Source organism: Bactrocera oleae, chromosome 5, assembly GCF_042242935.1.
Source record: "Bactrocera oleae isolate idBacOlea1 chromosome 5, idBacOlea1, whole genome shotgun sequence".
NCBI classification, from domain to species: domain Eukaryota; kingdom Metazoa; phylum Arthropoda; class Insecta; order Diptera; family Tephritidae; genus Bactrocera; species Bactrocera oleae.
The window spans coordinates 59,898,690-59,924,152 of record NC_091539.1 but is presented as its reverse complement, the minus strand read 5'-3'; the positions used below and the strand labels follow the sequence as shown (position 1 = coordinate 59,924,152).

The 25,463-nt window shown below is 34.9% G+C and overlaps 2 protein-coding genes across 8 annotated transcripts in view; both read left to right on the top strand.

The window, feature by feature from the left end:
• The window catches only part of sd (TEA domain transcription factor 1 homolog scalloped), a 221,931-nt gene extending 200,232 nt beyond the window's left edge, over window positions 1-21,699 (top strand). For 4 of the 7 annotated variants that reach the window (XM_070110208.1, XM_070110209.1, XM_014246183.3 and 1 more), the window contains exons 5-12: window positions 10,728-10,858; window positions 17,932-18,651; window positions 19,529-19,569; window positions 19,631-19,823; window positions 19,894-19,956; window positions 21,013-21,173; window positions 21,247-21,481; window positions 21,564-21,699. In XM_070110208.1, the coding sequence (XP_069966309.1) occupies window positions 10,728-10,858; window positions 17,932-18,651; window positions 19,529-19,569; window positions 19,631-19,823; window positions 19,894-19,956; window positions 21,013-21,173; window positions 21,247-21,481; window positions 21,564-21,677 (1,658 nt within the window). In that variant the 3' untranslated portion in view covers window positions 21,678-21,699. The remainder of the gene's footprint in view (window positions 1-10,727; window positions 10,859-17,931; window positions 18,652-19,528; window positions 19,570-19,630; window positions 19,824-19,893; window positions 19,957-21,012; window positions 21,174-21,246; window positions 21,482-21,563) is intronic. The other 3 variants (XM_036362384.2, XM_014246199.3, XM_014246191.3) reach the window with 3 other exon arrangements.
• A 125-nt stretch (window positions 21,700-21,824) lies between these two features.
• Window positions 21,825-22,895, top strand: LOC106625297 (AT-rich binding protein). Its single transcript, XM_070110304.1, has one exon. It carries the CDS (start codon window positions 21,825-21,827, stop codon window positions 22,893-22,895), a length of 1,071 nt encoding a protein of 356 aa, XP_069966405.1.
• The last annotated feature ends 2,568 nt before the right edge of the window (window positions 22,896-25,463 follow it).

Sequence of the window (25,463 nt, the reverse complement as noted above, 5' to 3'; positions counted from 1 at the left end):
ATATTGCTTATCGAAAAAGCACACATGCAACAAATACCGCTGGAAAAGTGTCGAGGTAAAAAATTCATGGCTAACTTTCAACTATATTAAAGCAATTGGCGGTATTGACGTTGCATGTGGCAAGTTCTACGAAAAAAATATCAGCTACGAAGAGCACACACACATGCATGTAACGTAAATTTCTGAAATTCATTATCAACAGCAGCGAATATTGCTTATAAAAGCCACAAGCGGAGATGCAGGAAGAGGGAAGTAGGTGAAATTAAGAGCAGCCAGCAGCTGGCAGCTGAGCGCCAATCACGCTTCACTCAAAATGCAACTCACTAGGTGCCATAATCACATTGACGTGGTAGATAGTTGGCAATTTTCATAAACTTTATTACTTTTTTTGTTGTTGTTTTCAATTTTTATATTTTTTTTTTGTTTGGTTTCTGTTCGGGTTTACACTAGACCTTATTAACGTAGCGCCAATATTGATTATCATTTTTGTGGCTAAATAATGACTCAACATACTTGGAAGTGGCGCAAACTTGTTGGTGTTGTAATTTGGTGCTTTTGTTTTTGATGGGTGTATAAATCACCGGGAGATTGGAACTTATATATATAGCTAAAATGAGATAAGACAGTATGTAAGAGAGATGTTTAATGAGCCAGTCAATATTTGGAATAAGTGATCATTTTTTCGAAAGAACAATTATAATAGCGCAACCATTTATCTTTGAGAAACTATTGAGAAAGCTTTTGAAAATACTGTTGAGAATGCTATTGAGAACGCTATTGTGAATGCTATTGAGGATGCTATTGAGACACTATAAAAAAAGCTTTTGAAAACACTGCTGAGGATGCCATTAAGATACTAATGAGAAAGCTTTTGGGAAAGCTTTTGAGAATGCTATTGAGGATGCTATTGAGACACTATAAAAAAAGCTTTTGAAAACACTGCTGAGGATGCTATTAAGATACTAATGAGAAAGCTTTTGGGAAAGCTTTTGAGAATGCTATTGAGGATGCTATTGAGACACTATAAAAAAAGCTTTTGAAAACACTGCTGAGAATGCTATTAAGATACTATTGAGAAAGCTTTTGAGAATGCTACTGAGGATGTTATTGAGAAATTTTGTGAGCATTATTTTACACAAATTTTATAACATACATGTATCGTCAACATTATAAATTTGTGCGGCAAAAGTCATAACTGAAGACGATAGCTGGATGAATATTTGAAAATATCGTAAATGCGGATTAGTTTCAATGCAATTAAGAACGTCACTGCTACTTTTTTTTTATCTGACGCTCATGAACGCTGTCATATTATCACTAAGTGAAAGCTGCGATTATAAATGTTTATTTTCGAAGTGTGCCCTCCTCAGTCGAGATTTTCATGGATAGCTCTCGTTATTAATAAGTTGTTGAATAACTTGAATAGAACAGTACATTTTAGTATCAGACAAACAGTTATTCTTCTTCACAAAGTAGCTAAAATTACTCAAAACTAAGTATCACCTTTTTGTCATGTAGTTTGTAAAGCAGGAAAACTTTAATAACTGGATTTCATGGGTCGACAAAGCGCCTTGAGCCAAAAATAAAAGTGCTAGTGTGTTATTTCTATTCCCGGCAGCTAAACTGATGGGCTGCAGTTTTGAGATCCAAGAAGTTTCAATCTTAAGCTCAAAAGGGACATTCAAAAAGATATATCGAAATGAATCCATTTTGTCTTCTTCGAAACAACTTCGAAAAATGATATCCTCTAAGTGTTTTTACTTTACCTTATGGTTGCTGATAGCACAATGTCCAGTTAGAGTCTCTGAAACTAAATTATTTTGCTGAGGAGCCAACTTGACTACATGCAATTTACCTCGAACTCAAAAAACCTGTGCGAATCTTCGAATCCTTAAAACCTAAAAAAAAAAGAGATTATAGCAGTTTTTTGAAATAACAACCTACACTTTATTGCTAAATTGAAATAGACAGCTGTGTTTTCACTTTCGAAGATTGTTTATCTATTGATCCTTCGTTTAATATGAGTGTATTAATTTCATCTTGCAAGCATATATATATACATACACACAGCCATGTACAGCTATATTTGTGTGTTAGTATGTATTACTGCCTAGTAGGTGTCATCGTAATTCATTAAATTGAATCCCGTCAACCCAATCAAATGCAGTGTGTTGCCACTTAACGCCTCCACTGATAAATACACGAAAGCAACAACTAACACACAAACAACAACCAGTGTAAAAGCAACAACAAGCAAACAACTATCTAATTGCTTTGAATAGTTGTGGTGTCAAATTGATTGCGACGTTGTGTTAGTGGGGCCAAGGTGCATAACGAAAAGGTGGCAACTGCAATTGTCGTCAATGCAACAAAGTGTGTGTTGGAAAATTGGCAAACGAAATAAAAAACAAAACAACAAAAAAAAAGTGCAGAAAAATCGGAATGAGTCTAGCAGAAAGTTCAAAGGGGTTAATCAGTTTCAATTAATGCGCTGGAGCACAAGTGAGCAAAAGAAGAAGAAACAGAAGATGCAGAGCAGCTGAGTGTGTGAGTTGATATTCAATGCAATAAATGCAGATAGCAGCTAAGAAGTAATGTAACAGTTAAAGAGATAGAAAAAATGTACAAAGTGAAACTATTGAGAATGGGTGTGTAAAAAAATTAAAAAAAAAGTTCAAAAATGTTAAAAAAAATTTTAAATTTTTTGAAAAGGTTACAAAGTTTATGACAACATTACTAAATAAAAAAAATGGCAGTTAAAATGAATTTTATATAGATATATGACTATAAAAAAGCGATAATATATTAGAAAATATTTTATATCTATGTATATAATTTCGTATATCAAAGCATTATAAGCCTAATAAAAGTTTAATCAAGAAAACTTGCTCCAGAAAAATCCCTCTCAAATTTTTTTAATAACAAACCAATCATTGGTCGATACTTCTGGTGAAAATTCTATCAAATAGAAATTATTTACAAGTCTGTAATTTAGTTTGTGGAGATAAGATTGTTAGAAAGTGTAAAGTCCAAGAGTTTGCAACTGGAAATTAAAATTTTTTTCTACAAAAATCCGAACATGTCGTCCATTTATTCCATCGTAAAATCACTTATAAACTATCGTGAAACTTAACTGCAATCCCGAAGTACCTATATTGAGTAAAATTTTTAACTTTTATTGATCTTGAGGCTTCCATTCGACGTTGATTTTCTCGTGATGATCATCTACGATCATTAACTAGATACCTTTTGAATTTAATTTCCGAGATATAAAGGTTTATATAACCTAAATAACTACCATAAACCCGCCCAAGGAGTATATTTTACCATAAACTCACATAGACTCGTTTCAAAGTCAAAAACAAACTAAAGGAGCCATGCTGATAAATTATAGTCCTCGATTGTTTTTTCTGAAGTTCACAAGTGGATATAATCCTTTAAATAAACATATTAATGATTGTGGTAATTTGTTGGCATAACGGAAGTTGCCAAGTGGACAGCTGCTTTAAACAGCAAGTTCATAAACCTTCTACTAAACAGCCGAGCGGCAATTAAAGCTATTCGTAGCGTATATACTATGCCTCTATCCGTTGGATTATGCCAGAGGGCAATAACCACACTCTCAGTAGGTAACTCGGTTAATATTCTCTGTGTGCCGAGTCATATAGGAATAGAAGGAAACGAAAGGGCAGAGCAGCTGGCCCGCTCGGAGATAGCATTTAGCTTCTTCAAGTATTGTTTAAATCAATGGAACCTAGAGGAACGTCTCAGGTCTTGAAACACTTGCAACACAGGGCATAGTTAGTTTTGATGGTGGACAGACTTCTAGACAAAAGCGAACTCATTAATATTGTAAGGGTCATAACAGATGATAATATATGTAGATTCAAATTTAATGGGTTCTTAGTAATGAAAAAATTTAAGGTCACATAAAAAAGTAAGGATTAAAAGAGAGGACGGATCTTAAAAGGCTTCAAACGAGAGTATAAAGAACTTATTCAAAATTATGTTGTTATAATATATGTAATCTAAAGGCTATGTATCCTAACCATCGTCTTCAACCTTTCCTTTTCTCAAGCGAATGCACATTAAGCATAAATTTCCTTTCATCATTATTCCGTTTCCCAGCAAATTTAATATACAAATTCGAGCACAACTGTAGGTTTGCTTGTGTGCGTGCCTATCTCTGTGTGTGTGTCACTATTATTATGAAAATGCAAAATTCAATTTACATGCTTGTCCAGTCGATTTATTTCAATAATGTGTCCATTCAAAGTGCGCGCAAATACAATTCCAGGCCAACGCATAACAAAAACTACAACAACAAATGTTGTGCAAAAAAAAATGGAAGAAAAGCTTCACTAATACTCGCCAGCAACTCAACTAATCCGCCATCAACCCAAAGCAAAATCCACTCTATTCCAGACACACACACACACTCTCATACAGTGAGAGAGAGAGAGAGAGAGAAGGAGAGATAGAGAAGGAAATGTATACGTGCAATGGTACGACATTTCGTCAAGCCATCGGTCAGCTCCATGGATGAGCTGATAAGTTAGGGCCCCACTCCAGCTCGAGCTTAAGCTTGGTGGGCCGTCCATGCAAAATTCATCACGTCTGCGGAGACGATTATGTCTGAAGGATTTAATGTGCGAATGTGGAAGATGTCCGTCTCGCTGTTGATGAGCGACAGTCGGTGACGAAGGTGGAGCAAAAGAAGATGACAAACTATATAAATATATATCTGCGTATGTTTGAAGGTTATGGTATGCAATGTGCAAATGCTCTAACGCTGAATTGAGCGGCACTACCTTAAGCTGTGGGAGGTAGTGAGTATAATATCAGCGCACAAGGGCTTGTGTGCTTTCAGAGGTGGGGCGGTTGACATAATCTAATGCAAAAAATGCATTTCAATAAAGTCACCGCTTGAATTGAGTTTCATTCGGTGTGTTGACCGTTTACGTGCGACCCCAACGTGGACCATCGCCTCGGCGACACAATTCAGTTATTTATTCTATTCTATTTTACTTTATTTTATTTCATTTTTTTTTTTCGTATTTGCATTTTTCATCGGAAAAGTGCTATTTCATGTACCTGTTTCACAAGTCAATTCAATAGCGATTCTTTAGCAAATGGCATTTTCGAATACTTATAAAGCATTTTAACATTTTTCCAACACAAACTTATATGATTCAGCAATAAGAAAATATATAATTTAATATATTACTAATATACCATATGTATGTATAAGTATACATATACTACTCGTATAACGGGTATATATGCGTATGAAATATGAATTAATTTTATTTCGGTATATGAATTCTATTTATTTCTTTTCTTCGTGTAATTTTCTTCTTTCGCTTGGCCTGAGATTTGCTTGACACTTGTCGTTTTTCGTGTTGCAATGAGAGATTAGGAAAGTATTATGACAAATTTTATATACTTTTTTTTGCAATTACATAAAGTCTACATAGAATTTTGAACAACCATTTAAAAGTTCCGATGGTAAATTTAATAAATGTTTGTTGTTTTCGAAGTGCCGTTATTTGAAATCATAATTCCATAAACAAATACAACTCATCCCCACAGCACAACTACACAGTAACCTTTAAGGCGATTCCGGAAATTAAAAAATAATAATAATGTATCATAGCTTTAAAATAACGGTATATTTAAACATCTTTAAGAATACACAGTAAAATTTTCAAAGGCAAAAAAAAAATATTTTTCGACTTTCACGCGATTTTTCACGGCCCGAAAAAAAGCTTTTCCGCTACTGTAGTGATTCCAGCCTTCTCCGTGGATGAAGACTAAAAAAATCTCTACTCGAAGATATTGCCCTACGATCGAAAAAAAATCGACAAATTGACCTGCGAAAATTCGATTTTTATCAGATAAAAAACTAGTAAGTTACTGTAAGGACCCTTAGTGTAACAACCCATAGTGATCGGAACATTGGTAGTAATCACTAAAGCAAATTTCAAAAATGAGCTGATTGAACTGAGCGGCCGCACTTTAGCAACCTATAAGTTAAAAGAAAATCAGGAAATAATGTAATTTATATATATTAATTTTGAAGGTAAAAACTATCGAAAAATAAAAAAATCGATTTGAGATATCGTTTTAAAATTTTAGTTTGTCATTTTGAAAGGTAAAAGCTATCGAAATATGAAAAAATCGATTTTTATTTTTAATCACTTATTCATCATTAACTTCTCTTTGGAAGCATTTTCGTAAACCTTCTTGACATATATGTTAGATTTTGTTTGTGTGTAAGAATATGGTGGAGTAAAGAACAAATATTTATATTGCTACTTCAGTAAAAAGAACCTTCCGTTCCAATGAACGGACAGTAAAGGCATTTGTCCTTCAAACAATATTGATAAACTAAAAACAGAAGAGCTTGTTGGCACTTCTTCCAGAAAAACCGACGCAGCTACGCAATAGCGAGAGAAGATTCAAAAATATATTGATTTCTCGAAGCAAATCTATCAGCGGTAGTGTCATATAAGAAGAGAAGTAATGATCTGTAATCGGCTAAAAGAGTTAAATAAGTTAAGATTTGAAAACTGATTTAACAAACGCCACAAATTTTCACCAACTATTTTCCTCCAAACAAAAGATGAAGTCTTTAATTCGCTTCAATCCATTACAAACACGTAACTAACCTACTTTAATATTATAACAGCGAATAAAATTACCTTAAACGGCTTTTTGGCAATTAAAATCGTGAGAGACAAACGCGAAAAGAAACACATTTTGAAAATCGGATATTAAACAAGATTTTCCAAATAGATAAAAGAGCTTGCAGCTCTAACTCCTTTAACTTTACACGCTTGTTGCTGACTTATTTTACAAAAACAATCAAGATATAGCAAACTACTATCTATAACACCCCTTTGTCGAACGAACAAACTGTCAACCAAAAACGAAATAGTGCAAAACTTAAAGGAAGCCAGTGAACTTTTGCGAGTTATTGAAAGAAAAGTGAAGTTGCTGAGACTCTATACACGCTGTAAAGGTCGACGAGACCAATATAGCGGACGAGTTGTAAGCGTTTTCTAGCAGCGACGAACACATAGAGTCACACAAACAGCGATCAGAGCAAATGCAGAAGACAAACACCTAAAAAGTCCGAACTATAGATACACACAGCCCACACGGCGCTTGTGCTGTTGATTCTTAAAAGTCTTCTTGTTTTTCCTGTGCTCCACAACTAAGTTGATATTAAGTTAAGTTGGAGACGGTGAAAGGCTCATAGCGGAGGTTGCGGCATACATAGCAACAAATATTGGTGAAGGCCAAAGTGCTGCGAACTGAAGAGAGTAGAGTTGGAGATTTGGGCGCGTTGGAAAACAATGAAAAGCGAGGAAGTTTCTGCAAGACAAACACACACACACAAATAGATATCCAAAAGTAGTGAAGAGGTCAAAGACGCGTTGGGGAGTGTACGCTTTTCGTTGAGTGAATGAAAATAATTTTATTCGGTTAGAAGTGAAACTATGCCAAGAATGTGCAATTAGTGAACGGCGACGGCGACGGCGACGCCAACGTCACAACCAAAGCAGACAATATGGAAGACACAGAGGCCAGAGGCGGCGCATGAAGGACGCGTTAGCTAAGAAGGGCGCTAGAGGCCGGCAAAGGCAAGTCAATGCGCAACTTTGCTGAGGGGAGAAGAGTTGCACGCGCAGCGCAAGAGTTCAGACAGCATCCACAGAGAAGCATTAACAGCACCAAACAGAAGACAATGACTGAGCTTCAACGGCGCACAAGCAAAGTGTCCACAACAACAACAACAAACTTTAACTGAACTTTTGCGAAAACATAGAAAATTATAGTGAAAACAATAGAATTGAAGGGCGCTGTGAGCTCAAGCAGAGTTCTGAGGTGACAGGACGAAGGCGGCCGATGAAAGACAACAGAAGTCGATGAGTGGCAAGCAGCGGCGGCAAGCGAGAAGCGAAGCAGTAAAGGGCGTAAAATAAAAAGAGGCGCAAGCATAGTATTCACCACAGAGCGTCGTTGTTGTATTTGTGCTTGTGTCGCTGTCTGCTTGTTGCTGTGTCTCTCTGTAAGTCTGTCCGTCTGTCTGTCTTCTGTCATTATTTTATTTATTATTATATGAACACGCCTTCCTGCTCCACCATTCGGTTGTTGCTATTGTTGTTGTTGTTGCAGCCCGGTCGTTAGTGAATTGTGTAATATTGCGAGCTATGAATATTTTCGTTTACCCAAAGCCCCACGTTCTCCCCTACCTAAGTGTTTGCGCTTCACTTTGTCTCTTTGTTGGTGCAAATTAATTTTGATTAAATTTATATTTGTCGCTGATGGTTTGATATCTACATACACACATACATACATATATACAGGGTGTAAATGGGACTTCTGTGAAGGGTTGGTGGGTGTGATGTAAGGGCAAGCGCGCGGCGTTCTAACGGTTTCGGTTTGCTATTACATAATACAAATACGCGAATATAGTGCAAAGCATGCCGTTATTTAGGGAAATGTTTAACGATAGCCATGAAGATATTTAAATAAAGATACATGCACATATAATATATTTCAAAATTTGTTATCATTGGCCAAATTTGATATAACAATGTGTACAGGAGTACTCAAAATCGAATTACCGAATCCATCGATCTGTATACACGCGAACTATTCCTCATCTAATCTTTGAGATAACTATCTGAAATTTTACACACGTTCTCTTCTTCCCAAGAAGCTCTTTCACCGGTATCGGACGACTGCAGCATATAGCTCCATACAAACTGAGCGATCAAAATCAAGTATTGTATTTTTTTTTAACAAAATATCTTCCAAAAACTTTATATGGATTATTGTGTAAGGCATCTCCTCAATCTTCAAACATATAGCTCAGATCGGACCACTATGCACCATAGGCTCTTCTGCCCTCTATTAACACTACTGCAATGTGTGGTTGAGTTTAAATGGCGAACTAAGCATTACCTTACGAATACGTCCCTTTAATATCTCAAGAATCACTGGGTTATTGCTCCAAAATTTGTCTTTGTGTAACATCGAAAGAAAAAAGAACCTTAGTAATAAGACTACACCATGATTTCGTTAGTTACTTCCTTTTAATATCAATCGTATACTTTTATTTCTTAAATATATATTAGCCGTCATCCATTCGCCATTTCTCTGCTCGGTATATTTTTGGCACTGATCTCTTGTTAAAAAAATATAGATATCAAAGCAATAACAAACTTAGCGATTTGAACTCGATACAAGAGAGTATGCGGCTACCTTATTTGAACAGCTGGTATAGTTCGTTCAATTCGCTACTCTGTAATGCATGGCGAAACAAAGACAGCTGTAACAAGTATTTTCGCGGCTTTATTAGGCTTAAAAATGAAAAATTTTCTGCACTGACATAAAAAAGAATGTAAGATTTCTCAAGGAAGCAATTTTTAAGCTAATAATATTTGCTTCGGCAGCACCGTTATTTAACTTGAAGATATTGATATATGAATATTATGCCACCGTTGATAATGAGCCGTTGAACTTTCCAAAAATTAGTTTTTATAAAATAAACGAATACAAAGCAAAACCACTTAGAACTCTTGAACTGCATTTCCTCCTCTTTTTCCTTCAAGTGTGCAAAAGTAAACCTGAAGAGCATATAAATTTATAGCCAATATGGTTCATGGTCATTGCTGCAGGGTTAAAAGATTTTTATAGCTAGTCTAATTTGATTTAAGATTTTATGTGAATAATCTGGGCTGATTTGTTTAGTCCAGTTGCTGTTCGTTAGAGTAATTTCTGATTCATATATGAATCTAGCAGACGATCGCCTAATTTTTTAATATTCCAAACAGCAGATCGAACCAAGAATGCTTTTGAAGGTGCTTTCAAAAATTCCAAGAAGTTCGTAGAATTTTTTGATTAGTTAGAATTACAAAAAGCTAAATAATAAAAGGGTTTGATGTTAATGAACGAAATTAAAATATAATATTTACGGGAAGTCAAAGATATCAATGTTTTCTTGGGTTTGAAGTATTATAATGTATTATACATTTAAGAAAAATAGTTTTGGAACTACTCGTATATATACATATATTTACGCATATGAAACAAATCAAATAAACACATAAAATTAATGTAATAAAACCAGCAGCTAATTTAGCCATAAAACTAATTACCGAAAACCAACATTTATTTTACTAATTATTATAAAAATTAATTTCATTTTACTACAGCATTAGTTAGAGAGTAGTAGAGCGTGAAGTGGAAGCCAAGAAATGCAATAAAAGAGTAGAAAAATTATATTCTCAGTACCAAGCTACTCAAATAAACAAGTATTTGCCAAATTAAACTGAGTAAATACTCTAATTTTTATAAATGAACGCGAAGTATAGTAATATATATGCTATAGTACTGACATAATATACATATATCTGTGACAATATCTAGCAGACGATTTATAATCAAGCCGTAAGCTTCATACAGTTATTAAATGTCCTACAGCAACAAATTTATCTTAGAGTGGGATGCTTACCGCGTATGGCGAATTAAGCTTCATTTCGTATGGCAAATACTCGCACAAAGCGCGCTGATTTTATCCGAATTTCATAGTTAATTTCCTGTAATTTATTTCATTAATGTCGCTTATTATGTATTCAATTTTTCCACTCACAATTTCCTCAGTAGTTTTTCACGTTTTCACTTTCTTCCGCTTTTTTTTTTTTGATTTGCAGGCCGTAATGAACTCATCGCTCGTTATATCAAGCTACGCACAGGCAAGACGAGAACACGAAAGCAAGTCAGCTCGCACATACAGGTTCTGGCCAGACGGAAATTGCGTGAGATTCAGGCGAAAATCAAAGTTGTAAGTAAAATAATAATATTTCTTGTTACATACTATTTTTATTTACCAAACAAAAAAATTAGTTTTGCCTCAAATATGTTTGAAATTTCTTATTTTCTATGTTCTTTTTTTGTTTTAAATATTTTGACTGTGGCTTTTACCATCCAAATTCACTTCGGCTTTAATTTTATTCAATTTATATGCATATTTGTATTTATTTTTTATTTTTTTACAAATTCGAATATGAAAAGCAAGGTTTATCTGACGTCCTTGAAGTGTTTATGGAGTATAGAAGCATTGAAAATAAATTAATATAAGACATCTCCATTTAATTACATATATTTTTAAAATATTTACAATTTATCCATAACTTTCAGTTCAAAGAAAAAAAATGTTTAAAAAATTATTAATTTGAAATTTTTTATGCACGTCATGCATAAACCCACTTGCTGAATAAAAATAAAATTTTTTTTTTGCATTTTAAAACTCATTAAAAATCGCATACAAACACATCACTGCCATAAATTACGCAACCTTCAAAATCTAAAAATTGCATGCAAAGGGTTTTTCGCGGTTTTAAAAAATACTTGGAAGCATAGATGAAGCACAATATCGCTTCAAGTATTGCGCAGTCAATTTGTGTTTGCTGACGTCACTTTAGCAACCGCTTTACAGTTTTTATTTTACAAAAGATGTTGCTTATAGTGTATGTACGGCTGTTTTAAAACAAATCTCCAGTGTCAAAAACCTAAATTAAAAGACATTAGCTTATTGATATTAGCTGTTTGAGATAATTTAAAACTCAGGCGTTTTAATAATTTTTTGATCAATAATATAACCAAACACGCTTAGAATATGAGGTTAGGAATATAAAAAATTTTGCAAATACAACTTCAAACTCTCATAACACTAAAATGTTCACCTTACGCGTCCAAAAAACTGTATAAAACGTAGTTTACCGAATAATAAAAATATATACATTTTTTAAATCCTAAAGACTCTGAACACTACAATGTTCATATTACGGGTTCGAAAACCAGTAAAAAAACTAATTAACTAAATAATAAAAATAAATTATATAAATAAATTAATTGCTTTTTAACATTTTTAAAATTATATATCGACATTAATATATCATATATAATACACAGACACACAGGAATAGCAGTAAAGCGCATTCATCTGTCATTTAAATAAATATTTCACTTTTATTCGTTTATCATTTTACTTGAATTCAAAGCCTTGCAACAGAATGTATGGCAAATTCTCAAAGTAATATTTAGAAAAGAAAAGTAAAACAACAATAACAACAAACTATTTGAGAATGTAATGCTAGTAAAAGCAGATAAAGTGTTACAGTTTTAATTTTTTACCAAAGAGTTGCTTACAAAGTAACCAGTTGGAGTTTTTAGTACATATGTATGTTTTAAGCTTGTATGTATAATGAGGGTGATCACTAAAATTTTCGCCTTCATTTGTTGAGAAAAAAATATTTTTCGTTTTAAATGAATTTATTTTAAAATTTTTCTGTTATTTATAATACTGTTTGTACAGGTGGGTTGAAAAGTTACTGCGCTCGACATTACTTAACTTCGATACACTAATTCCAATGATCCTCCAATAATTTTATGCCATTCCTATAATGACTTTCCGGAAGCTCTACAAAATATTCGCCTACGTAGTAGTCGTGCAACTTTTGAACCAACCTGTATTTTTTATATTGCCAAAGCTGCTTTTCGGGTCTAATATTATACTATATGATGATCGTAAAAAATATTAATTTTATTTTTTATCATTTGCTTTACTTTTTCGATTTTTAAATAATTTGATCACTATGTTATAACATATTTTTTAATAAAAAATATTATTTTTGTTTATTTAACAGTACATAACTTCGACTAATATTATTTTTAAATTTTTTTCCTGCATTTTTTTTTATATTGCCCGAAAAGACCGTATAAATTAAAATAATTTTGTTTATGAAAATATTGCTTATAATTTTATATAGTCAATTTCATTTAAATAAATAAAAATGAAGAATCACTTATTAAAAAATTAAAAAATATTGAAAAAAGTGAAATTTGAAAAAAAAAATTATTTAAAAATATATACGTTTACAATTTTTTTTTTTTTGGAAACTTTTAATTCAAACATTCAAAAATAATATAAAACAAAATATAATTTAAGAAAGCATATATTTGAAAAAAAATTAATATGTACGTTTACAATTTTTAAAATAAATTTTTAATGAAAAAATTAAAAAAAAACAAAAAGTACAATTTAAGTAAATATATATTTTGTATTAAAAATAATAATATTAATATTTTTTTCTAAAAAATATTAAATATAAAATCAAAAAACTGTAAAATAAAGTCCAATTTAAAAAAATATATATTTTGAATAAAAAAAATACGTTAAAATTTTTTTCTAGAAAAATTTAATTGAGGATTTAAAGAAAATATATAAATTAAAAACAAATTTGGATTATATTTTTATTATTTCATTTATTTCAAAAATAATGTTATCCTATTGGATTATCACCATATATACATTTTTTGAATTTTAAATAGTAATGTACTGAATTATTTCAAATTTTTATCAAACATTTTATCAAAAGTAAACAAAATGAAAACAAAAGGAAACACCTTAATGCGCATGCATTTTAACTCAAGCTATGGTACATACCTATGTGAGAGTTGTCTACTCACATGTGCATTCTAGGAAAATATCTATTTGCGAGCTTTATACATACGAGTAAATACATATATCCATTTGTATTTCGTTGCAAGTGTGTGTATATGCCTGTGTGTGTTTTTCGGTGGAATTTACATAAGTGTACGTGACTATGCATGTATGTGTGTGTTGCGTCTGTCCATATCACTTAGAAGTTACTTTGTGTCGGTCGCTCAACAGTTCCTACCTCTATATACCATATATGCATACATACTTAAAGCACACATAGACATCTATATGTCCAAGTAAAAGGCAAAACTTTACAAAAATTACAGGTTTTTGTACCGTTTGTAGCATTTGAACGACTGCAAAGTTTTTGTTTGAGCTACATTTCCAATGTTATTGTTGGTGTTGTTGTTGTTTTGCTTGTTGTCGTTTGTGTTATAAATTCGTCTCTGCCACACGTGACTGCATCGCATCTTCACTGAGACGACGAGACCACCCAGCAGGCGATTTACTTGCCCCTCCACTGCACGCCACACCCCTGCCACCACCCGCCGTCGCGTGAGTGTGCGTTGCATTTTGCTTTGTGCTTTGTGTTTTGTCCTTTTTCATTTCTCTACTTTTCTATAATATATGTATATATATTTTTCATTTCAAATTTCTTCTGTTTTTTTGATATTTATTTTTTGTTTTTTTTTTTTAATTTTTTTATTTGTTGTTGTTTGTGCGTTGCATCGCACTTTGTAAAGTGAAAATTCCATTGAAATCCTTTTTGTTGCTCGCTGACCGTTTGTGTACCGTAAAATCGGTAACACAAAGACAACAACAAAAAAGCAGAAAAACCCAATGCAATGCAGCAAGCAGCAAGCTATAACAACAAAATATTGTACAAAAACTAAATTTATTTTTGTTTTTCTTTCTCTCTCTCTCTATTTTTCCTCTTCTTTAGCTTTGTTGGAAAGTTTATTTGATTTCAACAGTTGTTTTGTTGCTTTATGCGCTTTTGTTGTGGTTGTTGTTTTTAGTGTTGACTGACGACTCCTTCTGACGCGGCACGAGAGTTAAGCTGCAGTTGCCATATGTTTTTTTTTAACATATTTTTTTTCAATTGTTTACTTCAAGAAATTACACTTTACTCGAAATTATATATTTTAAAATGTCGCCCTCTCGGGTCAGCTCCTCGCTTACCGATGGGATTTACATACATACATATATACATATATATCACCTATTTTTGCTCCTCTTCGCCGCAATTTGACATTATAACGGTACTTTTGTGTAGCAAACTCTGCTTCTCAAGCACACGTCCATCAGCCACGCCCACTTTGGGGACATCTGCATTAAGCTCGGCCAACAGCATTGTCCATTTTAACTCTTTACGGCTTTTCCATTTTCCCTTTGTGCTTTGTTTTCTTTCACTACGCTCTTGTTTTCCGCTTTATTCCTTTGGTATTTTATGGCCCACACATTGTGTCAAAAGGTCAAAGCATCAAAAGCGAACAAGCAAATAGGCAAAAAAAAACAAAAGCAACAACATGCGAAACAAATGAACGGCAACTACATTTGTCCAACACAGTGGCAACAAAAGCCAAGAAAGAGAAAATGCATGAACATAGAAAGCCAGAGCCGGCACACAGTCACACAGTGTGGATGTGGATGAGGAAGAGGAAGCAAAGCGCACATGGCAAAATGACTTTTTCAAAATAACTGTAATGTGAAAATGACTTTTTCCTGCGCTAAAACAAAAGCCGTGAGGCAAAAGGCTCAAAGTTGGAATTTTTCAACAACTTTTGCATTTATAATGATGGCGTGCAAATAGTAAACAAACAACAAAAACAACAAATACTTATGTATTTTATAATGAAAATTGTGCTTAACAAATAAAATCTACTTTTACACTCAAAATGCTACAAACAAAAAATGGCGCACACAAAGTGAAATGTTGTAAAGACCGCCTCATTTTCTACTTCTACTTCTGCTTCTACCTCTGGCTGTATTGTGTAGTATAGGTAGTTCTTGCTCTTCGCTGCTTACCTTTCGCAAAACGGTGTTTAATGGTCCAGTTGTAAAGGCTTTGTAAAACTAAAAGGATCTTAAAAGTGGGTTAAAGTGACCGAAGAATCGCCTGGCCGCTCGTTTTGTGTGACAGTCAAGTGGAAGAAGCGAGCGAGCAAGCGAGCGAGTTTAAGAGAAATAGAAAGAGCGTCAAAGAGCGCCTATAATATGTATATGCTTTTTCTATAAATATTATAAACGTGAAAAGCCGATTTTTCGTTGGTTGAAATTTTTATTCGGAACACTTCATGCAAAATACTTCTTCATGAGTAAATTTATTTCGAATTAAGCGCAATTGCATACTGAACTGGAAGAAATATATGATATATGATTATTGAGCTTGCGTAAGCAGTAACAGTTATTTTGAACGGCTGCGTAATAACAAGACTTTTTCTGGTCGAAAAGAGCTCTGGGTACAAGCTTTTGTACTAATTTTGTGTTGTAAATAAACTGTGCGTTAAGTTTATCGGAAGTTTTACTGCTGGTTAGTAACATTTTTTAACATTACAAACAAGTTTTAAAACACCTTTCGTTCACTTATGATTTTAATGTTTCTTCTGTTGTCGCAACAAGTAAGTTTCGCGTTTTATTTTTGATCTGTGGAACTCAGATGAAATCCCTGTAACATTTGTCCAGTCTGACTTTTATGGTAGTTTACCGAAAACTTCGATGTTTTGAATGCACAGAAATATTTTTTTTTTCGCTGATTTGTGAAATGATCGTCGGTTCATTGCTTGTTTCGCTCTTATAGAGAGCTTTGAAACTGTTCGATCGATCTGCCTGTGCCGATCAACAAAATCTCTAAAAGTGATCATGGCTAGAAATTATCACGTCATTTTCGCTGTGATAGTTAACTGAAGGTCAAGTTTATCGTATGTTTAACCGTTGGTTAGAATTTTTTTTTAACAATATCAAGTTTTGACTCGAAAAAAGTTGACCTCATTTATTTTATTTTTTATCTGTGTAACTGAGAATAAATAACTGTATTCCATTGTATGGTGATTCAACGAACGTTCCAATTTTTTTGAATGCTCAGATATTACGTTTTTCCGCTGAAATGTAAAAAGATCTCTAATTATTTTCTTCTTTCGATCTTATAGACGTATGTCAGGCAACTCTACTAAATTTTTAAAGCAATCTTAGTTCCAGTCGGCAAAAACTAACTAGAACTATGGATAGTATCATTGTCCAAATATTCATTTATCGCAGAGAAAAGGCGAGAGCTTTGTAAATAACCTAAGAAGTACAGTTCACAAACTTATCTCAATCATGGAAAGCCCATAAAGGTCCAGATAAACCCTCTTAATTATTTGGAACTTGATTCCATTCAATAAGCCTGCAATTACAATTACTACATGCTTACAAAATACGAGAGCTTTGTTAATTAGCTTTTTCAGTCATCCGACTGATCTCTCTTTCTAGTGAAACCAAACAGCAATCTTTATCAGAATTTAACAATATAGGAATTATAGATAACGGTCGATGAATTTTTGAACTACTTGTAAGCCTGTCAGTGTTGGTTTTTAATTCTGAATATTTTAAGGTTTTTCTTTTATCTACCTATATACTTTATACTTTCTGGAAAGAATCCTTTGACTACCCACAACTATTTCGATGTACACTGAAGGACACTAAGGGAAGTATATTATATTTTTGCTTGATTCTTTTACTTGGCTAGCTCTGCAATATGTGGAAATGCGTTTTATGGGTTCCTTTTATTTTATTTTTTTGTTTCGTTTATTGTCATACGAAATTCCTCAATGTTTTCTGGGTCACTTTGTAGTGGAATAGTATGTGCTCAGATACTGCGTGGTTGTGTGTCTCCGCTCATTGTCGGTGAGTACAAGGATGAAAGAAAGAATGTAAGGATGTGCATACAAAAAAGTATGTGGTTGCTATTACTTTTTTCTATTATTTGCTAGCTACTGAGCTTCTAACAACCACAAAGAGATGCCCAATTGTGGAGGTAAGCGCTGCTTGTTGTGGCACGCATGCCATGCATACAGTCAAAGTAGCTCACGTCAAGGACACAAAAAGTGTAAAAGTGACTTTATTAAAGACTAAGCTCTTTTGAAGGTCTTTTGAATTTAAAAGATTACTGAGTTTTTAATATATTAAAGCGCGTTCACACAACTCTCATCAAATGTTCTCATGCATCTAAAACTCATCAGCAAACTCATCACTATCGCCATCATCGCATTTCGCTAAGCCAATAAGTTATATGAATTCGATTTCTATAACCCAGCTACCACTTAAGAACTTAGCCACTGCGTTACACAATATCAATACTAGCAATTTTTCAGTGCATTTGACCCACACGCCTCATCGAGCACCACCTTTCTCCTTCCATTGAATATTTTCAGGAACCCAACGGCATCGGCGGCATTAACGGTCACGCCCATTCGCTGCACTTGCTCAGCGAAAAGGAGAAAGCATTGCAGGCTATGAGCGGCATGACCAGCTCACAAATTGTATCGGCGCAAGCAGCGAAAAATCTCGCATATGCCGCTTCAGCGGCGGCTTTCACCGCGGCTGGCTTGCATCAGCCAACGCACGGCGCTGTAGGTCCACCAGGTGCAGCGCCGCCACTATCACCAGCACTGCCTGCACCTGCAGCCACATCAGCAAACTCATCGTCGACAACAGTAGCTGCTGCGGCAGCGGCGGCGGCTGCTGCGCAACTAGTCGGACCGCATGCGCATGCGTACACACACCTACATACGCCGCATACACACTCACATCACTTCCATCAACATCACCACCTCAACCACCTTAGTCAACATCATAGCCACCACCAGCACCATCACCACCACCCGCACCACCCGCATCCGCACAGCACTAGCGCACATCCGCCAGCGCATCCGCACTTGCCGCAGGTCACCTCAGCGGGTACGCTTTATTTACAGCAGCAACATGCGGCGGTGGTGGCGGCAGCGGCCGCGGCACAAGTGCAACAGAGTACGGCAGCGGCAGCGGCGGCGACGACGACAACAACAACGGCTGCGACGGCGTCCGGTGTGCCACACGCCGCACACACCACGCATGCGCATACGCCACTCCATCATCCACCGATGTATCCGGGCGTAAGAAAGTTCATACATACATACATATGTAAATTCAATGCGCTTCTAACGAACTCGGCTAAATTTTGTGCTCATCTTTATAAAAACAAAAAGCGAAGCAAAGAAAATCATAGAAATCGCTATAATGTATCGCTAACTTGCTACTCGTTGCGTTGTAAATAAATCACTCGTTGTGCGCTTCATAATCCTCTATCTATCCATATATCTTTGTGTGTATGTAATGTATTTTTTTGTATATGTATGCGCGCATAAAGTACCGTTGGCAACGCCATCAGCCACAAAGCCACCATTCATTTGTATGTTTTTAGGTTATGGTGCATTCATCACAAACATTTCTACTCGTAGCCCTCATAGGGAACCATAAGCAAACGCAAAACATCGCTCGCTTCATCGTACGCTTCATTTCATCAGCAGTGTCGGCAGCTGAAAAGTGCAAAATAAATAGAAAAAAATAAAAAAAATTAAAAAAGTTCAAAAAAGAATTCTTAAAATTGGTTGGGGGTCTCCAAAACGCCAGTTGTTGTACAAACAACTAAATCATCTCTATGTAATAAGCATTCGTGAATTATATTATGTGTATTTTACGTTCTCAAATGCTTAAACCAAAAAACAAACAACTAGCTAAGAGCGCTCTCTCATCACAAATGCATAACCCTAAATTTTGTTGGCTCTTCATATAAACCTTGCTTTTCGCTGGCTCATTTTGTTCATATATATTTTCATTTCAATTTAAATATTATACATAATCTACCGTTGTACATACATTTATACATACTTATGTATATTTATTATATAATCAAAAAATATAATTTAAAAAAAACATTCATACTCACATGCCATTTTTCTCTCCTTTCTACTTCTTATTTCGCGCCCACAGCAATTCTGGCAGCCCGGTTTGCAGCCTAGCACCTCACAAGAGTAAGTTATCTTGAATAATTTTTTGTAGCTGAGACATTGAAATTGTTTGCATTGACCGCAGTTTTTACGATTACAGCATTAAGCCATTCGCACAACCCCCCTATCCCGCCGGCAAACCATCGACAGCTGTGTCTGGTGACATCGAAGCAGGTCTTCCGCCAGCACAACTGCCGTGGGAGGGCAGAGCGATTGCGACGCACAAATTCCGCTTGCTCGAATTCTCGGCATTCATGGAGATACAAAGAGAGGAAATCGTAAGTCCAAAGTCGAATAGTATTACTTACAAACATTTTACTATAAATATGATATTTTTCTTATCTGCAGTATCACCGGCATTTGTTCGTGCAACTTGGCGGCAAACCGTCCTTCTCCGATCCGCTACTTGAGGTAAGTGTTTGTGAATATTCATAAGATTTAGGTAAGTTTAGGTAAAGTCGGTCGATCGTAACATCATCCTTGGACTACTGTAATAAAGTCTTGTGTCAATCTAATGTGCTGGTGAAGAGAAACTCAATAGATATATTCCGAAGTACCAAACTTACCCGAAGCAGAACGTGCTTAGCTCTGCCGATGTGCTGGTAGTTGACAGGCACTCACAAAGCTCACGGCCCAGCCGTAAGTGCTAAAGTGCAATAGTGTTATAAACATATATCCCAACAATTTTCCCAGTATCCTTTGCCCGCTCAAAAGTTAGACAGTTCTCGGTGAGGTTACAATTTTCTTAACCAGTTTTCAGCAAACAGAACTCTCGAGCTCGAGACTCGCATCACTGACCTGCTGCGTAGTGAACGCTCATCTCCCTGAAAGAGTCTGCTATGTGGAACAGTCGATCTGCTGTAATATTAATGGCAGATACCTCGACTTGAGAAACCCTGCCGTAAACCTGGAACTGGAATTGATAGATAGCTCGCAACTTTCTATCTTCCCACCGAACTCAGCATTCTTACTGTCTTTACTTTTTAAAAGTATACTGTTACAAAACCGATGTTTTATTCGGTTGGCACATAGACTTCCAAGGAATAAGTGAGTGTAGCATACCTGTCTTCAGTACATTTTAACCTATTTTTTTTGTTCTCGGTATAATACGAAGATTTTCTGGTGTCCATATGCCGAAGCCCGCACCAAAAGATTTTTTAAAGTAATGTCCGAAAAGATTTCCCATATAGTTTTTGAGAATACTATCGAGTTGACAAGCCTTGACGAAATATGAATTGCGGTCCGCTTCGGTCCGGGCTTAAATAACATTTTCTCCAAAAGTACAACGTTGTTTGTGTGACTATAACTCAAACTCTATTTTTCTGTAGGAAATGGCAAAGCTGCAAGAGAGTTTAAACAGTTTTTGGTTGCTGATATTTTTAATGTTTTTCCCCACTATGCCAAGTCCTCAAATAAAGCAGTTATGAAATATGTTTTTCAATTAAACAATAAATATTTTCTATACAGACTGTTGACATCCGACAAATCTCCGATAAATTCCCTGAGAAATCAGGTGGTCTCAAAGATCTCTACGAAAAAGGTCCACAGAACGCTTTCTACTTGGTAAAATGTTGGGCAGACTTGAATACCGGCAGAGAGACGGGTGATTTTTATGGCGTTACGAGTCAGTAAGTATTCTCAAATCCAAAATTATTTCCTTTGCAGTTTTTTTATACCCTTCATTCTTTGTATGTGTTTTAGATATGAGAGTAACGAAAATGTTGTGCTCGTCTGTTCGACAAAAGTCTGCTCCTTCGGTAAACAGGTGGTTGAGAAAGTGGAAACGGAATACTCACGCTTGGAGAACGGTCGTTTCGTATATCGCATACATCGGTCGCCGATGTGCGAATATATGATCAACTTCATACAGAAATTGAAGGACTTACCCGAACGATATATGATGAACAGTGTGCTGGAGAACTTTACAATACTGCAGGTGAGTGGATTCAACGAGTTTTTAATAGAGTTTAAATATTTCACACGCGTGCTCTCTCTTTCACTCTGTTGCTTGAATGCAGGTGATGCAAGCGCGAGACACACAAGAGACCCTGCTCTGTATAGCGTACGTGTTCGAGGTGGCGGAACAGAACAGCGGCGCCACACATCACATCTACCGATTGATAAAGGAATAGCATGAACTGCAACTGCCCAATCTAACCACACACAGTGAATTCAATAGTAGTAGTAGCAGCGGCATTGGCGGTGTAGGAGGAAGCGTAGGAGGCGTAAACAAGTGTGGCAATAGCGAACGTCACGGCAGTGGCGCCTTAGCGGCGACCATGGACGACGGTTCGATAAGTGGCGCCAGCGTGCGCGGCTTGGCGCTCACAACGGCGGCAACAACAACAGCAGCAACAACAAAGGACGCGCATGACAATGTCGATAGCACCAGCGGTGGCGGCAACGCAATCAACAACAGCAACAACACAAGCAGCGGTAGCAACAATAACGCGCGTTATCTCGGTAATCTCAGCGATTGCCAGAACGTGAGCAGCAGCGGTGTTGGCATTGGTGGTGGTGGTGTCGGCAGCGATTTGAGTGTCTCTGCAGTTGGCACATCGGCCATTACGCACATCAAGCAATCGCCAACGTCGCCAAGTCCAATGAGCAGCAGTGCTTTGGAAGCTACGCCAACTGGTCTACAACAACATCATCATCGACAATCAAACGAGACGCTGTTCGGCGCCACAGCCGTAACGACCGTTGTTGCACATCCCCACACGACGTTGGCGACGCTCGACATGCAACAACAACAACAACAGCAACAGGCACATGCGCAACAACATCATCACCAGCAACAGCAACAGCAGCAACAACAACAGCAGCAGCAGCAGCAACAACAGCATTTACAAAGACTCGGCAGCTTGAGCAGCATCAGCGCAACTGCCAGCGCAGCAGCCGCCGACGTCGTCACCAGCAGTCGCATCGGTATTGGCGCGCTCACGCACACGCTCGGCAGCGGCAGCAGCTTGCTAAATGAGCGTCCACCACCACCACCGTACAGCAGCAGCGCCGCCGTTATGGCTAGCAAAGTATTCCACGCTGGCTCCTGCGCTGCTAGCAGCATGGAGGCGTTGAGCGGCGATGAACCGCCCATAGCGACGTCGAGCTCGCGCCTAACGGCTTATGAGCAATTTCTCAAATTGTCCGCACAAGAGTATGCAGCGACGTCGGCGTCCGACAATGCGTCGGTGCTAAATTTGAGCAGCATCGGAAAGGCGGCAACGGAAAGCGATTTGATGTTGCGGCATGCGAATGTGGCAGCGGTTATGGCTGCCGCAGCGGTGGGGAGTGTCAGCGTCGTGGAGGGAAGCGGTGTTGGTATCGCGGATGGTTGTGAGCGTAATTAGTTGGTTGTTTTTGTTGTAATCTTAAAGATTTTGTATGATTGTAGCGTTCGCTTTTGGCTTATCGACAGCGCGGCCTTAAGGGGAGAGTATGTCGAAGGAATATTTACAAGAGAATTATGATCATTTGAGTGGGGCTTACTCTCTCAGCAGACAATTTCATAGCTTTGTAGGTATTTCTGTCAGCGAAAAAGCGTCGTCCAACAGCTCTTTTGGCGCAGGTTAAAACTTATAGAGCTTTCTATTTTGTCAGATATTATCCTTTTTCATATCCCATATGGTAGAAAAATCGCCCAAGTGCTGGCTCGTCTCAAGCAAAATCAGTTATGAAAAGTTCAACTAGCTTCAAGCTGTGGTCCATCAACTAAAGTCTTACTAACTACTTAAAAAGTGTGAGGTTATGTCAAAATACTTATAAAAATTGTAAGAGCTTATTCTTTCTCATAAGAACTCGCGTCCAGCTCTCGAAAGACTGCTTTTGAAGACATCTTTTTTTTCCAAAAAGTTTTCAAAGGTCAGGTTTCTACTTGCACTTCGGTCCCCCCACCGCGCTGTCATATAAGCAAAATGTTGTTGTACTTGCATCGACACACACACACAAACACATATGTACATTTATATGATCTCAAAGAAATACAAGCAATGTTTTTATGTGTTGAATTTCTTTATTTACTCGATTTTTTGTCTCTTTCTAAACACGAATGCAATACAAATAATAAAAACACAAAAAAAAATTTTACTGACGCTATGCAATAAGGCAAAAAGTAATAAAAACATAATTGTAAAAAATATATAATTATAAAAACAAAAATTTTAAAATAATAAAAATAAAAATAAAATCTAAAATAAAATTCATTACATGCATATGTTTATTGTAAATAATTAAAATTGTAATTAATTGATTAAACTTTTGCGTTAACGCAAAAATTAGCGAGCAAAAAAAAACAAATTAAGCAAAAGTGAATACATATCCACGCCAATAGAGACCAACAACAGCCGCAAATTAAATATAATTGTAATAAATACAAATAAAAAATTATATGCATTTGTATGTGTTTATAATATTTTAACAATTATTTAAAAAATTTTTTTAATATTTTCATTTTTTAAATTTTTTTTTAAATTTTTTTATAATTTTATTTTTGTTAATTTTTGACCTTGCGTTTAGTAATAAAACAAATAACAGCCGCTGCTACTACAAACAGACATATACAAACACATACACAGTTAATATATATAAAAAATATATATATTTCACTTTTTTCTTAATTACAATATTTTAAGTAATTATTATAATTACTTTAAAAATATATATATATATTACAATGTATATTGACTTACGATTTTTTTACATAAAAAAAATATTTTACATTTAAGTGTGCATAAATATTTATAATTTTTATTATATCATGCAATATATGTAATTTGCAATTAATTTTTTTTGTAATTATTTTGACTTTTTTGTTTCACTTTATTAATAATATTTTTTGTAGTACATTTTTTAAGATTACAAATCTTATTTTATTAAATTTAGTGCAAAGATATTGATTTTTTTACAAATATGCTTAAATTAAAATTAACTTTACAAACAACAACAACAAACAAAACAAACCTTAATATTAAAGTGCATAAGTATGTAATGTATGAGCCATTCATACATATTTTGTAAATGTAATTTATATTGACAACAAAAATGTTTAAATTTAATATTAAAATAAAAAAAAAATACGTTTGTTGTAATTATTAATTAATTGTAATTAAGTGCTATTTGTGCGTAAATTTAATAATAATAAATTAAAAAATAAATAGAACTAACCGCTGTAATATATTAATAACTGAAAATAAAAAATAAAATTTATTTAAATAAAATATAGTATATAAATAAAATATTTTTTTTTTAATATTAAACGACAAAATTGTTTATGCATGCGCAAGTAAGAAATTTTTGAAATTCTTAAACAAAAAAATTGAAAATTCATGCAAAGTGAATTGAACCATCCACCGTTAATGAAATGCGAACTCTATTCAATTGAATAGTTTTAATACGTCGAAAAAAATAAAAACAAATAGATACAAAAATACAAAAAACTTAATTATGTAAGTGTGTAAGAGTGCAGAAAAATGTGAGAAAAATTTAATAGACAAAAGATAAGCAAAATTATTGAAAAAGTAAGTAAATTTATCTATGATGTAAGCAATAAAATAAGTAAATAAGCATCAGTTGTATTTTAAAGAATTAACAGAGCGTTGTAAAGTATTTTTGTTGATATTAAGTGACTTTTAGCCGAAAACAAAGAGAGTAAAATAAAATAAATAAACAAACAATGCACGAAATCGAAAACGATTGAGTATAAATATGTTAAAAGAAAATTTAATGTAAGAAACAAATGTCTGTAAGAATAAAGTTTGTTTATTAAAAATTAAAAAGTACTAAAAAAAAACCATTTCATAAAATGTGTGGTTAGTAACGCTTGCTCGTTGAAAGGTTAACACTTTTTAAGCAGTAAAATATTGGTTTTTTTTTTAATTTCAAACAGTTAGTTTCAAAAATATTAATTTGTTACCAAGCGA

Excerpts from the sequence above, each read along its gene's own strand:
- LOC106625297 (XM_070110304.1), top strand. The coding sequence starts at position 21,825 with ATGGACGACGGTTCGATAAGTGGCGCCAGCGTGCGCGGCTTGGCGCTC.